Genomic DNA, 15,686 nt, shown 5'->3' with positions numbered 1-15,686 from the left:
AAAATATCAATCTAGCTCCGTATTTAAAAAATTGTAAGGGACAAAATTTATATTTTCTGTTGCCGGGCGGGGGGATATGCAGAAATATCACTCAATTACAGTGAAATATTTTAATTTAGGCGGTTTTTTAGCTGCTAGTAAAAAAAAAAAAAAAAAAATTATGTCTGAAATCGATTTTTTTTTTCTAAATAGTCGGATCAAATATTTACATTTCTGGTGCAAGTAATTCTGGTTATGTTCTGAAAAAATGCTTGAAAATAAGAAATAACTACGTTTCCTTCATGAAAAATATTTCTGTTCGATGTCAATAAAAAATTCTTCTGTATTTACTAAACCCAACCTCACTTTTCTAGACCTTAGTTTTCCTTGGATGCGTGCCACAAACAAACATATACATTTCTTCTTTTATTGCATTTTATTATATTTGTAGATTATTCCGGCTTTTTCTTCTTCTTTTTTTATTACTACCTTTTATGTTCCACATTCCTCTTTTATCTTTAACATACGGTTTTTTCTCTTTCAGTACTAGAGCACGTGAAATCGTTTGAAGTTCCGGTGCTCGAAACGAAACTAAAAGTTGAAGAAGAAAGCAAAAAAGTGAACCGATTGATCATATTGCTTGACGAACTGAATAACAACAGTCAGAAAGCGTACGGAATAGCAGATGACGCTAAGGCATTAGAAGAAGAAATTCAGAGAATTCCTGTTAAGGTAATTATTAGGACCATCAAAGTCTTGATTTAAAAAATATATATATTATTTACTATTTCTTGGATTTCCTGGCTTTGAATACATACTGAATTGAATATGACTACTAGGGTGGTTCAAAAATACAAGTAAAAGAAAAAAAAGATTCTCCTAGGTACCCACCCCTCGATATTTTTAGACTTGTAGGTAATAATATACTGGAAGAATTTTAGCTTCTTATTTTAACCGAAAGAGAATATTGATTGGAGGGTGCTCAACCCCCTCCCCCAAACTTCATCAGTATGGGGAGGGGGGTGAAAAAAATACATTGAAATGAAAATACAACGATACATATTATAATATACACGAGTATTATGCATATACAGTTGGCTCTCTGTTTAACGACGCTCTATTTAACGACTTTATCTATTTAACGACGGCTTTTCACAGTCCCAGATGGTCCACTATAGTGTTAAAAGCATTCTATTTAAAGACGTTTTCTACTTAAGGACGATTTTTCGTGGTCCCTTGAAAGTCGTTAAACAGAGAGCCAACTGTACATTGCAATAAAATAATTATTTACAAAAAAAAAAAAAAACAGCTGGGGAAATTAAATGTTTCTAAATTTGTTACATTTTCTGGTACATGTGTTACATTGGTCAGTTAAATTGAGGGGTCATTGAGCACCGCCTTAAAATTTGAGTAAGAAGCTAAAACTTTTACAGCATAATACTATTAGTAAGTCTAAAAAAATTAGGGGGTGTCCTGGACTCTAGCTGGAAAAAAAGTTTTTTTGAATCACCTTAATGACGCCCAAATTCCGCGTCATTTTTTCCCCCTTAAAATCAATGTCTAATTCAATACTTTTCTAACTGATACTTCTTTTTGAACTGATAGGAAGCTTCTTTGTTTGGTGAAAATAATATTTTTACGATAATTACAAGTCGGAAAAGAGCAATTACTAATGATTGTAAAATACAGTGAAAGTACATACAATATGGTTCTAATTACAATGTATACCTTTTTCAGAGTAAAAATGGATTGATTTGTTATAAAAATATTCAGAGAACTGTTTTTTAGTTTATTTGGACTTCTATTGTTTCGTTATTTTAAAATACCATGTAGGGAAGGTGGGGCACATTGATACACTTTTTTTCAAAAGCCAGTAGTTTTTAGTCAGACATATATTTCCGGACTTTGTCGCTGCTAACCTCTTGGGTATGATCCGTAGTATCTTGGAAAAAATTGGAAAAAAATTAGCTGAAACCTAATAACCCCATCTTGAGGGTTTTTTGAAAAATGCCATTTGTATCAATGTGCCCCACGTACGGGGCACATTGATACGGACTGTGGGGCAGTTTGATACAAGGTGCGATACATTGTTACAGTTATAAAAACAACACAAATAAGCGTAAAACAATTTTGGAAAATCTATTTATTAGTAACTTTTGTTATAGCTACTCGAAAAAAACATTGATTACACCTCTGAGGCTGCGTAGCATAATAAACTTTGCATAAAGAACTTTCATAATAGGTAGGTATACATATTTCTTTGTTATATCACACATTTAACACAACTTGTGAACAAAAAATGATAAGAAAATACGCAAAGAGAGTGAACAAATGATAACAAACAAATAGTCAGAAAAATACCTCTTGAATAGTGGTGGTTGAGCAGCATTAAATAATAACACTATGAATAATAATTTCTCCATCATCGTTACGTTATAAGGAGAGAAATCAACAGAAAATATCACAGTAGAAGATGTTCGCTTAGTTCTTCAAGCAATTGAGGGAGGTAGCAGTTTGCGTATGACATCTGATAAATGAACATAAGCTTCATCTGGAATTAAAGGAAAAATAAAGGAAGACGAACTTGGTTTCCTTCTCAAATATGACACTTGATACTCATCTCGATCATTTATAAGCTGAACCTTACCAACGTGATGTATTATACTCTTCTTTTTGAGGAATTGTATCAGAAGAAAGTCCCCAATCTTGCCTGCGCATGGCTGAACATCGTCAAGATCGCTAAAAGTCTTGTCAGAGTCTGAAGATCCATATTCAATGTCATCTTTATCTGAACTGCTTGATATTAAATCAGTATAAATTTCGTTTACATTACTTTCGACTTCTTACTTGATGTTCCGTGTAAGTTGGCAGCGTGTTTTTCTTTATTAGAATGTTGCCTCTTTTGTACTGCAAGAATTTTCTGCTGTTTTGCCTCGTATATTTCTAGAATGCGTCTTTTTTCTGGTGAATCTGTGTAGATTCTAGATTTCCCTCGTTCCTTTAACCTGCGTTTTGGTAATTTGGGAGTGTGGTTAGGATATGGTCTCACGTTTTTTGGTGTCATTGCAGTTTCACTTGTTGATGGTACGGTATCAGGAACAGTTTGAGTTTGAAGGTTCGGAGTTTGGTCGGACGATAAATCAACAGGAGTTTGAGTGACGGCAGAGGAGGTAATCAGAGCATCATTCGAGGGTGGAGTAGTGTTTATCTTGTAGACTTCTAATGGTGCAAAATGAGAATCAGAAAAAGCCAGTCGGTTGAAAGAGTGAATTCCTGGCGTTTCAAAACCTTTCATGATATTTTTTGGTGTGAATGATTCAAAATAGGCTAATTTAGCAAGTTTTGGAATATCGTAAATTGTCAAACCTCTTCCAGGGCGATTTAAGTGCCAGTCATTGAACGCTATCTTCAATTTTCCCTTGAAAGGACCAAACACAGTCACATCAAGGGGCTGTAATTTGTGTGATGTGTGTGGAGGAAAGGATAAGTAAATAATCCCATTTTCTTTGCAATACTCAATTGCCGCAATTGAAACATGAGCTTCACAATTATCACAGAGTAGTAAAATGGGATTTTCTGCCGAGCAGTTAGCGTGGTTCTTAATGTGCTCCAACACTTTTAAATGTAAATCTGCATTCACCCACCCATTTTTGGTTGCCAACCCCAAACTTCCTTCAGGAGCATCCTCCAAAAAAGGATTCTTGAAATGAACCCGAGGAAAAACAAAAGCTGGTGGGACTGCTGTCCCACCAGCACAAAAATATTTACTAATGTTCAAGAGCAAAAATGTAGAATGATGCACTTGAGTGGGGCACATTTATACACTCGATAGTGGGGCACATTGATACGTATCAAAGTGCCCCACAAAAAGTGTTTCAATGTGCCCCATGAGGCCATTTTGAAAACATAATATTTTTGTAAAAAAATCTAATACGTTAGGAGAAAAACGCAATGGGCAATTGATTCACTATAAAATTGTTCTTTCCTTTGGGTGTAGCTGTAGCTGATATTTGCTATTCCACAACTGCAATGCGTTGACAAACAGAACGGCGAGAAATTACTCAGCGACAGCAAAAACGCATGTCGTACATTTGGTAACAAAGAAACTTTGCTGTGTACACAGTCACCACTAGCGCCATCTCCACGTCATTCGGTGAATTTCTCACTCGTATGATTCTCAATATACTGTCAGTGTATCTATGTGCCCCTTGTATCAATGTGCCCCACCTTCCCCTAAGTATTGTTGATTTTATAAATTTGCAGCTAACGCACTAGAAAGCCCGATTAAAAGCTAAAAAAAAAGAAAGAAAGAAACGCGATTGATATACCGGGTGATCCAAAAGTCAGGACCAAATATAAAAATGAATAATTCGAAAACGAATAAAGATGAAAGGATGCGGTTTGCACTATACGAACGGAAAAGAAGCTGGGTTTTATCTGGCAGCAAAGTTGGCGACCAACAGATGGGGCTGTTGAATTTCTGATCTACTAACATGTAAAGCAACAAACAAAAAAAAAGTGGGGGGGGGGGGCAACGGCAACAGGTTACGAAAGTCGCAGCTAATATGCATCGAAATGATGTCTATCGTTGAGAAATCCCGTTTTGTTAAACTGTATTGCAAGAATTATGGAGAAATAAAAGGCTGTAGCGCCATCTGTTGGAAGAAAACAGAACTATTTTTGTCTCGCTGCCACATAAAACCAACTTCTTTTCGATTCGTTCAGTGCAAACCGAATCTTTTTACCTTCATCGTGTTGAATTTTTTATTTTTAAAGTTGGTCCTGACTTTTGGATCACCCTGTACTTACGTTGTTTGTGCAAAATATAACATGCGTTTTATTTTCATTCTTTAGGCAAAAATTGAAGAGATCGAGAAGAATATTGAAGAGACGAATAAGGTTTTGGATAATGCAACAAAATTACTGGATGAAGTAAAAGATTTTATTGCCAGTGCCGAAAAAGCTTACAAGGTATGAAAATTAAACCTAATGCAGATATTTTTTGTATTTTGTCTTTAGTTGAGACACTATTAATACGTTCCTAAATGACACTTTCAGCGTCTGGGAGAAAATGGAGACCGTTTGTTACTGTCCATTCGCAATTTGAAGGATGAAATAGAGGATATCAAGGAAAATATAAAAGAAATCGAGCCAGTCATTGAAGAGGCCCAGGAACATTCAGCATTTTTGATGGAACAAGCTGCACTCTTGGAAAAGTAAGCTGCCGATTAATGTATCTTTTCAAAAAAAGAAACGCCTGAAATCCAATTAATTTCATACGTCAAATCGCGCGTTTAATTGCAAACAGCACCATTTATACCCAGCGTTGTAGTTGGAAAAATTATTTAGGGACACGGACTTTTTTATAGGGTAGAAGATACCGTGGTTGAGGAATTTTTTTAAACCAGAAAAGCTCAGTTTAGATTACTTACACCATCTTTCATTCAAAAAGCTGACGCTTATTTCTGTAAAAACGGCAGTTTGGACCCAAATTACATTGAATTTGTTATATTTTTACTATATTAAATCAAATGTTTCGCGAGATAGCTTTTCCCGCCAGCTACAACACTGCTTACAACCTTAGAGTCATACTGCTGTTTCAGGGAGAAAGTGAACAGTTTAAACAGCTCAGTAATTTTTGTACAACACATTTCTGCTTTTTAATGAGCTTTACCATAAGTTCAACATACCACAAATTTCAGCATTTATTTGATGCATTATTGAATACAAATTTTTTATTTATTTATTCATATTACTGAGACATCATAATCCTGATAGGTATTAGTAAACAATAAGAGTCATTGTTTAAAAAAAATTTTTTTAAATAATTTTTCTGTCGAAAGGGAGAGGTAAGTAACAAAAAGTTTGACATCCCTTATTTTAAAAATAATATGCTTGTGAAAAATAGCGTGACATGTGACAAGGGAAAGAGAGGAGCCAGATGAAGTGTGATATTTTGTAACAGGAAGGGGGGGGAGTGAGAGAGTTGAAAATGTTTAAAAAAAAAAGTGACAACACTTATAGACAGCGCCTAATTCGACATACTCTGTAATTTCTATTTTTCTCTTGAGTTATCGTCAACAGTTGGAGAATAAAGTAGAGAAAAAAAATCTTACACATTGTCTCAGTGTCCATCAATGATGTCATATTTTTCAACAAATTTGAGCCCTCTCCCCCTCTTACCCTCTATCTTCCCCTAGACACATGTCACGCTGTTTTTCATATGCATATTGTTATAAATAAATGCGTGATGTCTTTCTTCTGCGTGTCTTCGTTCTGCGTGTGACTTCTTGTTACCCCCTTCCCTCTCCTTGACTGTCCCAATATCCCGACCCTCCTCCCTAAAAGCGTGACTTCATTTGTAGACGACCCCTAATAAATTAGATTATACTGTAGTTAAGCTTTTGTATAAAAACATTAACGCAAGAATTTTCATTTGTTAAATTAAATAGCTACCATGATGTGACAGTATTCCATGAAATGTTTTACACCCTAAACTTTTCTCAAAATATTATATCCATGTTGGATTTTTAGTTTACTTATTAATTTATATGTTGCAAACAGATCGTTAGCTGATACACGAAACAGCTCTGACGCTGCAGTGCAAGCAGCTAAAGCTTATGGCAACATCGAAGAAGCCATCAACGATGCTTATGATGCAGCGCAAGCAGCATTAATTGCTTCCGAACAAGCTACAACAATGGTAAGATACTCATAGACTTATATTTCTGCTGTGGGCAGGTAGCAGTATCTGCAAAAGTGAGTTTCCGAGATATTTTAAGAAACGTGTTTTGGACTCAATACTAACAATAGAGAAGCATTTGAATTCGACGTTTTTTCCTTTCTTTTTTGCAACAGAAACCAAATAAGTAATCTTGTGCAAATGTACAATAGATGGCAAAACTGCAAAAAAATAAATAAATAAATAAATAAATAAAAATTTACCCTATTACCCCGCATTATCCGGCATGCTGCAAAATTCGGAGGTCACCAGATTTTCAATAGCACTTGCCTGACCCTTTCCCGCATGCCGGAAAAATCAAGGTTAGGAAAAAAATAATACTATAAAAATATATGTTCAGCTTAAAAATGAATATATGTTCTATACATATCTTATTAATATTAATAAACAGTTTAATTTTGTAAAAATATTTACTAATAATGCCATTTTTTATTTTAACAAGAAACATATTGTTTAATAACGAATAATTTTATAAAAAATAAATTAAAACTTAAGTATGAGCAAACATTTAAGCAATATGTTACCGCTCCGAAACCAGTGCTAAAGAATTTACCATAGCTATTCAATAAATAAAAATTAAACTTAACATATTTTCCTGCGTATAATCCGTGGATTATCTGCTTTGTCATGCTTAGTCATGGACTTTGCTAAAAAAGGCAAAGTCCATGAGGTGCGGATTATACGCAGCCGTGGATTATCTGTGATTCCCCCCCCCCCCTTTAGCACCAACGCATTGAACCTCAATATTTTTACAGTAGGATTCCCCGATCGAGACCGTACGCCGACTGAATGTTGTTCATTTTCCGAAGCATGCATGTTCTTCTTCGCTACCTGCTTGTATGTTGGTTATTTTACGTTGCTTGGATGTTCCTCTTGGCGATTCAGGTCATGTAAAATAAGCAACATTACAGGGAAATAGGTAGCCATTTGCACAAGATTAGACCGTTTTCTCCTTTGTCTTGAGAGTAGAATAATCAAGATTTCAAGAATAAATTATGATATTTTAGATTATATTTCAGATTAATTTTGATTATGCCTTCAAATTAATTACTTTTTCACGTTTTTAGTTTAGTTGCTCAAATGTTATGTTAAATTCAAACTTTATCTTTTTACATCGTAACATCCGCGGATCATACGCCGCGCGGATTATACGAAGCTTTTTTTTTTCTTCAGGCCCATTTTAGTACCTGCGGATTATAGGCCGCCCGTGGATAATGCGCAGGAAAATACGGTACCTCTCTAAAAGGAACCTAAAATAATTTATTTAAAAAAAATTTTTGAACAAATTGCAGGAATGATGATTGCTTCTGAATTGATTACTTTACTGGCATATAATTAAATCCTTTAATAATGACCTACCATAAACAACAAGCACATATTATATGCAATACACATTTTTTTTTTTTTTTTTAAAGAAGGTTACTTTCGGGAATTATTTATTTTTTTCCTTACAGTATCTTGCATTCTGATTGGAACTGAATGGGGAAATTAATTTTTGTTTCGTTGCAAAATAAACCTCGAATTTTCCGGCATGCTGGTCAACCTCGCTTTTTCCCGGCATACCGGATAATGCGGGGTAATACGGTACTTTTACTGTCCTTTACCTGCCCACGGCAGTATTGTATGTCACAATATGGTGAGAAATTTCATTTATATGCTTTAACCAGAAAAGGTAGTTTTGTTGTATTAATAGACTATATTTTGATGGAAAGGCAGAGTTTCTGCTTTGATGGTCTGTCGCAATGCATTTTTGGAGGCCCCCACAGGGATGTAAGAACTGCTTTTTGGATTCTCATCGGGGCTTCTATGTCAGTGGAGCCCCTTGCCATTGTGACATGGCAAATCCTAGAGCTCCTTTAGGGCATAGGCAGACCGATCCGCCATTTTAGTTCCAAAGGAACTTTGTAATAAGCCTAGTTTTAAATATTTGGAATTGCGTTTATATTGTTACTGGTTGCTACGTTAAGTTAAGTAAACACTATTTTGCGAAAATCAAGCAAGGAAACTGCTTTTTTAAAATAAATAATAACTTATTGGGAAATGTTTCCTGCAACGAACTTTATCTTCATATCTCAGAAAGGGTTATATACAGACGCGGGAAGAGATGATGAGATAACTAGATCATTAGATATATTTTGTAACTATATGTATTCATTCATTCTAGAACGTAACATGAAAAAAATGATGAAGTTTCAAAAAATACTTCTTTACTGACTTTATTCCTTTTTCATAGTCAGATGGTGTACTGGACAGGACAAGTGGCTCCAAAGAAAGCACAAGAGAGCTCTTGGATACAGCTTTTAAATTAGAAGAAGACGTAAGAGGTAATGTTTATTGGTTTTAAATTCTTCTTTTTTTCTGTATTTTCCTGGTTGTATGCGGTTCTGTACATATCCAGGAATTATCCCTATGTTTTTGTAGACTAAAATCTTATGGAATTAAAGTAAGAAATAACAATGTCAGAAAGCACAAATTGCACATTACTGCAGACACGTGCTTTGGCGTTACAAGGAACGCCTTTTAAGCAAAGAGCTTAAAAGATAAAAATAGCGGATTAACCAAAACACCAATGAGAAAATTTTAAACCACTAAAGAACCAATAGGAATGCAAACAAAGGGCAAGAGCTCTCTCATAGGTACGATAAAGCAGAAGGAAAGAAATCAATTGGATAAAGATTAAGCCACAAAGATAAAACAAAAAGAAGCTGTCAATAACCGTGAACTGCACGAAAAGAAAAAGCTGAATGGAAGAAAAACCATTAGGAAATAAAACAAAAACAAAAAAAAAATATAAATAAATAAATAAATAAATAAATAAAAAAATTTCGGAAAAGGAAAAAATAAAGATAAATCGAAGAAAAGGGGGAAATGTCAACCACATGACAAAAAAGTTTAAAATAAACCAAGACCGATAAAAAAGAATGGAAAAATAAAAAGGTATGCAAAATAGAAAAAATGGTTGGGGAAAGGACAATGGTAAAGGTATGGAAGCCAGACATTAAAACAAATATGGAACTGCTTTAACATCATTACTTAGGGCACAACTGTTCCTTAAATTATGGAAAGATTCCCAAAAGTCAAGATCTCATGAATTAGGGCATTTTTGGATAATTTGATAAGAGTTAAAATCAAAAGAGTGATTCAAATCCCATCAATGTTGGGCAGTACTAGACTTATTTAATTGTTGTTTTTTAACCGACGAAAAAACGGAGGAGGTTCTCAATTCGACACGTATATTTTTTTTTTTTTTAATGTATGACCACGCATAACTTTTTACAGAACAGTCTGATTTTGATAATTCTTTTTTTATTGGAAAGGGTATACCCCGAAGGTGGTCCCATAAAAATTTTGAAAAAAAAATCCTACCCTAAGGGTGGGAAAAAGGGGTTGATTTGTTGTTCACTCACAGATTTCTAATGTATGACCACACATAACTTTTTACAAAATAGTCCGATTTTGATAATTCTTTTTTTTATTGGAAAGGTTATACCCTGAAGTTTGTCTCATATAAATTTGGAGAAAAAATTCCTACCCTAAGGGTGGGAAAAGGGGGAGATTTGTTGTTCACTCACAGATTTTTTTTATATATGACCACACATAACTTTTTACAGAATAGTCCGATTTAGAATATTCTTTTTTTTTATTGGAAAGGGTATAGCCTGAAGTTGTTCCTATATAAATTTGAGGGAAAAAATCCTACCCTAAGGGTGGGGAAAGGGGGGCGATTAGTAGTTCACACTAAGATTTTTTGACGCTGAATTGGGTATAACAAAAAAAAAAAAAAAAAAAAAACCTCACGATGAATGAGATGCAGACTTGTATGTCTCTCGTGTGTACTGTCTTGAGCAGGTAAACGACAGTATCTGCAGAAATGAGTTTTCGAGATATTTGAAGAATTGTGCGCTGGATTCAGTACTATCAACTGGGAAATGTTGGAATTATATTTTTTTTAGCGGAAACCAAATAAGTTAGTTTGTACAACAAAGCTAACGTACAAACAATGATGACAAAATGCAAAAAAAAAAAAAAAAGATAAAATTGCAGTTATAGCCCTTTACCTGCACACGGCAGTGTAGACCTCTCAATCTCTGGTACTTGTGATTAGGGTTAGTTTTCAGTGCCAGTCGTCAAACATTTTTTACATTCAGGATTTGTATGAAAAAATAGGGCGAAGTTTAGTGATGGTGACATACTATTTTTAACCGACGAAAAAACGGAGGAGGTTCTCAAGTCGACACGTATATATATTTTTTTTAAATGTATGACCACACAACTTTTTACAGAATAGTCCGATTTTGAATATTCTTTTTTTATTAGAAAGGGTATAGCCTGAAGTAATTCCCCTATAAATTTGAGGGAAAAATTCCTACCCTAAGTGGGGGGGGAGAGGGGGGTGATTAGTTGTTCACTCCAAGATTTTTTGATTCTGAGTTGGGTATTACAAAAAAAAAAAAAAAAGCTCACAATGAATGAGCTTCAGACCTGTATGTCTCTTGTGTGTACTGCCGTGGGCAGGTAAGCGGCAGTATCTGCAGAAATGAGTTTTCGAGATATTTGAAGAAATGTGTGTTGGATTCAGTAGTACTAACAATAAGAAAATGTTGGAGTTATATATTTTTTTCAGCGGAAACCAAATAAGTTAGTTTGTACAACAAAGCTAACGTACAATAGATGACAAAATGCAAATTCGTCAGCGATTTGTGTTATCGTAGAAATATCGATCACAGTAGGAAAATGCACACGAACATCTTTATACAGTGCATTATTCTTTAGGAGCCACTGCAATGCCACTTGAAGTTTACCTATATCAATTTGAAACTCCCTAGAATGTTCTAAATTTTCACGACTTTCTACTACGAGCACTAATCCAGTTTGATTAGGTTCAAGCGGAAGTTATTCCGCCAGCTCGACCACATCCTGAGCAAAAAGGATTGCCTGCCCTTTGCACCAGTCTTGGTTCAAACGATTTTGAACTTTTATTATTTTAAGAGAAATGGCACTATGCAAATAAAACGTTTCTCAATTTCCGATAACTCATCAATTTCTGTAGGTATTGCAGCTACCGACATTTTGTTCCAATAGGCCTGGGGTGGAGTTTTATGTTTTTTAATATTGTTTGAACATCGTGAACAAGTAATTATATTACCTAAAGCTACCACTTCGTTAGGCAAAATAGAGCCTAAATTTTTAGTTTGCAATTTCCTACGTTGCCGAGGATACAAATTTTTTTTGCATATTGAACACGACAAGTCAGCATAAACATTAATTGATTTCTTAAAGTTTTCTGCGTTACACTGGTTTCTTCGCTCGCGAGCTGCTTGTCGCATGGCGCTCAGACAATTAGTTCTCTCCTCGGAAGATTCGTGAAGTACCACCATTGCTGAACGGTTACGAGCAGCATCCAAACGCAGCATACGTTCGTCCTCAATTTCATTTGAAAGTCGCTCTCTTATCAGATCTAAACGATGAGCGCGTTGCTCTTCACTCTCATTTGAAAGTCGCTCTCTTATCAGATCTAAACGATGAGCGCGTTGCTCTTCACTCTCATTTGAAAGTCGCTTTCTTATCATATCTAAACGACGAGCGCGCTGCTTATCACCTTCTTGCAATAACCTATCGTTATTGTAGCTTCTCATTCTCGACAGTCTTTCCTCGCGCTGACCTAAACTCTCCTGTGAACGTGTTAATGTAATTCTTTTCTGTTTGCTTCTAACCTTTTTTCTTTCTCATTAATAGATTCTTCTAAACATCTTTTCCTCATCCGAGCAGCATTTTTTGTAGGTCTACCCATGTTAGTATATAAAGCCTGCTTTTTTAAAATTATTTATGTAACACAACAGATAATTGTTAAAATACGATTATATATATATATATATATATATATATGTTAATAGCTAAAGTAAGGTAGGTAGCTATTTTAAAAGTAATCAAAAATATAAGCATACAGATTATAGCCACATTAGTAGCTTATAGCCACAAAAAATTATAAAATAAAAACTTTTTAACAAAAAAATTGAACCGCCGAAAAAACTGAAAAGCAAAAAATAATAAACCATTTTAATTAAACCTTAATAACTAAGTTCTTAAACTGATGTAAGTATACCTAAGTATATATTTTTGTAATAATTTAGAGTTTTTAATTAACCTTAATAACTCAGTTCTTAAATTAATGTAAGTATACCTAAGTAGTTTTGAGTCGGTGCCAAACAATAAATAAACAAAGATCCCTAAATTACCTAAATTTAAAGAAATAACCAAATAAAATTAGCAATGTAATGTGAAATGTCCGGCGATAAACATAAATGTTTCAAAAAATGCTCCCTCCACACGCCATCATTAAATCATGAATACTAGTAGATCGTATACAACAAAAAGTACCTCTCGTTGGAGCTTTGAAGCCTTTGGGACCTCGCACGAGAGAGGCAAACAACCAGTGAGAAAAATCTTCAGGATCATGTATGCAATTAACGGCTACAGTTGTTATGCCATACTTACGCTGAATAATACTATGACCCACAAAACCATTTATTTGAGCTTTTAACAAGATGAGAAATCCTTCTTCAGTATGATGAACAATGATATAAACATTTTGACTGTTGTATATGAGGTAAAAGCTCAGTAGCAGCCAAATACTCGACACGTGCTTCTTCGAGACCACTCGACGACGTTCGGGTTTAACTTCGTGAACGCTCGGCATTTTCCAGCGAAGGGGCGTGTCGCCATACGCCACCGCTGCGCCTCACGCTTTACAAAAATAATTAATTAGCTTGTTTGGCACCGACTCAAAACTACTTAGGTATACTTACATTAATTTAAGAACTCAGTTATTAAGGTTAATTAAAAACTCTAAATTATTACAAAAATATATACTTAGGTATACTTACATAAATTTAAGAACTTAGTTATTAAGGTTTAATTAAAATGGTTTATTTTTTTTTTTTTTTTTGCTTTTCAGTTTTTTCGGCGGTTCAATTTTTTTGTTAAAAAGTTTTTATTCACATCATTTTGATGCTTTTTCAAGCGAAATTTTAAAGCACGCCGAGTCTGTCCAATATAGGCAAGTTAGCAGCTACAATTAATTTTATAAATTCCACAACAATTGAGAATGTGAATAGGATCTTTAAGAAAAGAGAACGAAAGTTCATTAATAGATGAGAACACCACCGGGCATTGGAAACGCTTTAGAATCTTAGCAACCTGATAGCTCACAGATGGAAAGGATGGCAAAACAACCTAATTCTTTCTTGGTTCGGTTAAGAACAATAGTTTGGGATCTATTTGAAAGTTTTTTGTAAATGAAATCAATCAAAGATGGCGGATAGTCTATCAATTGCCACAGCTTTAAGAACCTAAGCAGAAATTAATTATCTTGGAAGTTGAAATTCAAACTAATGCAGTTGAAGAAAAAAAAAAGCAGGACCACAGTGACAAGTCAATGCAAACATTGATAAGATGGTGGTTCAGAACTGGAAACAGAAACTGATCGCTTTATTTTGTAATAGGTAGAATCAGCGAGAACGCGTTGGCAGTAGCCTCGCATCTTCTATTACGAAATTAAGTGGTCCATTTCTACTTCGAGTTCACGCGCCATCTCTCCGTGATCAAGCTTTACAATCCTCAATAGTCAACTTTCGCTCACTGAAAATCCCAAGGGACCGGTTAAAACGTTCGATTTATTGGTAGTTCGAGTTATTGAAAGTTTTCACAAGTCTCAAAAATTTAGAACTTTGAGATAAAATAATATTCGAGTTATAAGCTTCGAGTTATCGAGATTCAACTGTACTCGATGACTTTTGAGATGTAGAAGAAACTCAAACCTTTTAGAAGCTAGAAAATAATGATGCTTTCCAAGCCATGAATATTCCTTGAAAACAAAAAGACAATAAAACAACTCAATGCAAATAAACCAACTGCTTTGGTACGGTATAGAAATAAAAACACACAACAAGCTTGCACGATTTTTGACGATTTTTTTCACGAGCTCGTTCTTACCAGCACTCGGTTATAACGAGCAAATACCGTGATCCTTTTCTTGCTCGCTGTACGCGAATTCGAAAGTCACGAGTTAAGAATTAAACTATTCTCCCGCAGGAAGATAAAGCGCAGCATATCTGCAAAAATGAGTGTTAGACATACTTGAAGAAACGCCTTTTGGATTCCATGCTGACAATAGGGAAACGTTGGAATTTGACGTCTTTTTCGTGCTTTATTTTCAACGGAAACCGAATTAGCAACCTTCTTTTTACGAATAATAAAGCTGAAAGTCTCTCTGGATGTCTGGATCTCTGTCTGTTACACGCATAGCGCCTAGACCTTTCTGCCTGTAAATTCGATGGCTCGCAAAGGAATAAGCGTGGACTGTATAATTTTAAATAACTATTTTATTTTATCTTAAAGCAGAAAACTATTAGCTCAGTTAACATGAAACCAGAAGACACAGCTGCATTTCACATAACATAATGGTTGAAAAACAAAACACATGGCTTGCAATGCTGAAAAAGTTCTTACAGTTCGTTGCCAATCGGTAATAAGAAAAACAATAAATAAATGCAAAGGCTTTGCACAAATATCGGGAGGAAAGTTGGATAATTCATTTAGGTAATCAACATCCCGGGCAGCCTTGAAATATTCAATTTCAAAAGATATAAATTTTAATTTGAAGAAGTTATTAGAGCATTATCTTGAATTGGAAGTATACAAATATTGGAAATTGATCTTTTAAATAAACCATTGCATGTACGCACTATGACCACTCTTACCTTACCATCTTTCCCAGGTATAGCTTCAGTCACCCGGCCTGTAAACCATTTCAATGGAGGCAAATCAGGATCTTTCAAAAGTACCATCATTCCGACAGTTATGTTGCTTTTATTGAATAACCATTTAGATCGTTGTTGCATATGGCTTAGAAAATTATTTGACCAATTTTTCCAGATACTTTGAGTCATTTTTTGTAATTTTTCCC

The 15,686-nt window shown here is 34.7% G+C and overlaps 1 protein-coding gene across 1 annotated transcript in view; it reads left to right on the top strand.

Moving 5' to 3' along the window:
- LOC129229237 (laminin subunit alpha-like) overlaps nucleotides 1-15,686 on the top strand; it is a gene marked incomplete in the record, with an annotated part of 161,277 nt that overhangs the window by 114,611 nt on the left and 30,980 nt on the right. The window contains 5 exon segments of the mRNA XM_054863502.1: nucleotides 524-711; nucleotides 4,834-4,950; nucleotides 5,038-5,195; nucleotides 6,544-6,682; nucleotides 8,955-9,045. Coding sequence (XP_054719477.1) covers nucleotides 524-711; nucleotides 4,834-4,950; nucleotides 5,038-5,195; nucleotides 6,544-6,682; nucleotides 8,955-9,045 — 693 coding nt within the window.

Source organism: Uloborus diversus, chromosome 9 (genome assembly GCF_026930045.1).
Source record: "Uloborus diversus isolate 005 chromosome 9, Udiv.v.3.1, whole genome shotgun sequence".
In the NCBI taxonomy this organism is placed as follows: Eukaryota; Metazoa; Arthropoda; class Arachnida; order Araneae; family Uloboridae; genus Uloborus; species Uloborus diversus.
The sequence above is the reverse complement of the archived record's forward strand: the minus strand, read 5'-3'. Positions and strand labels throughout refer to the sequence as shown.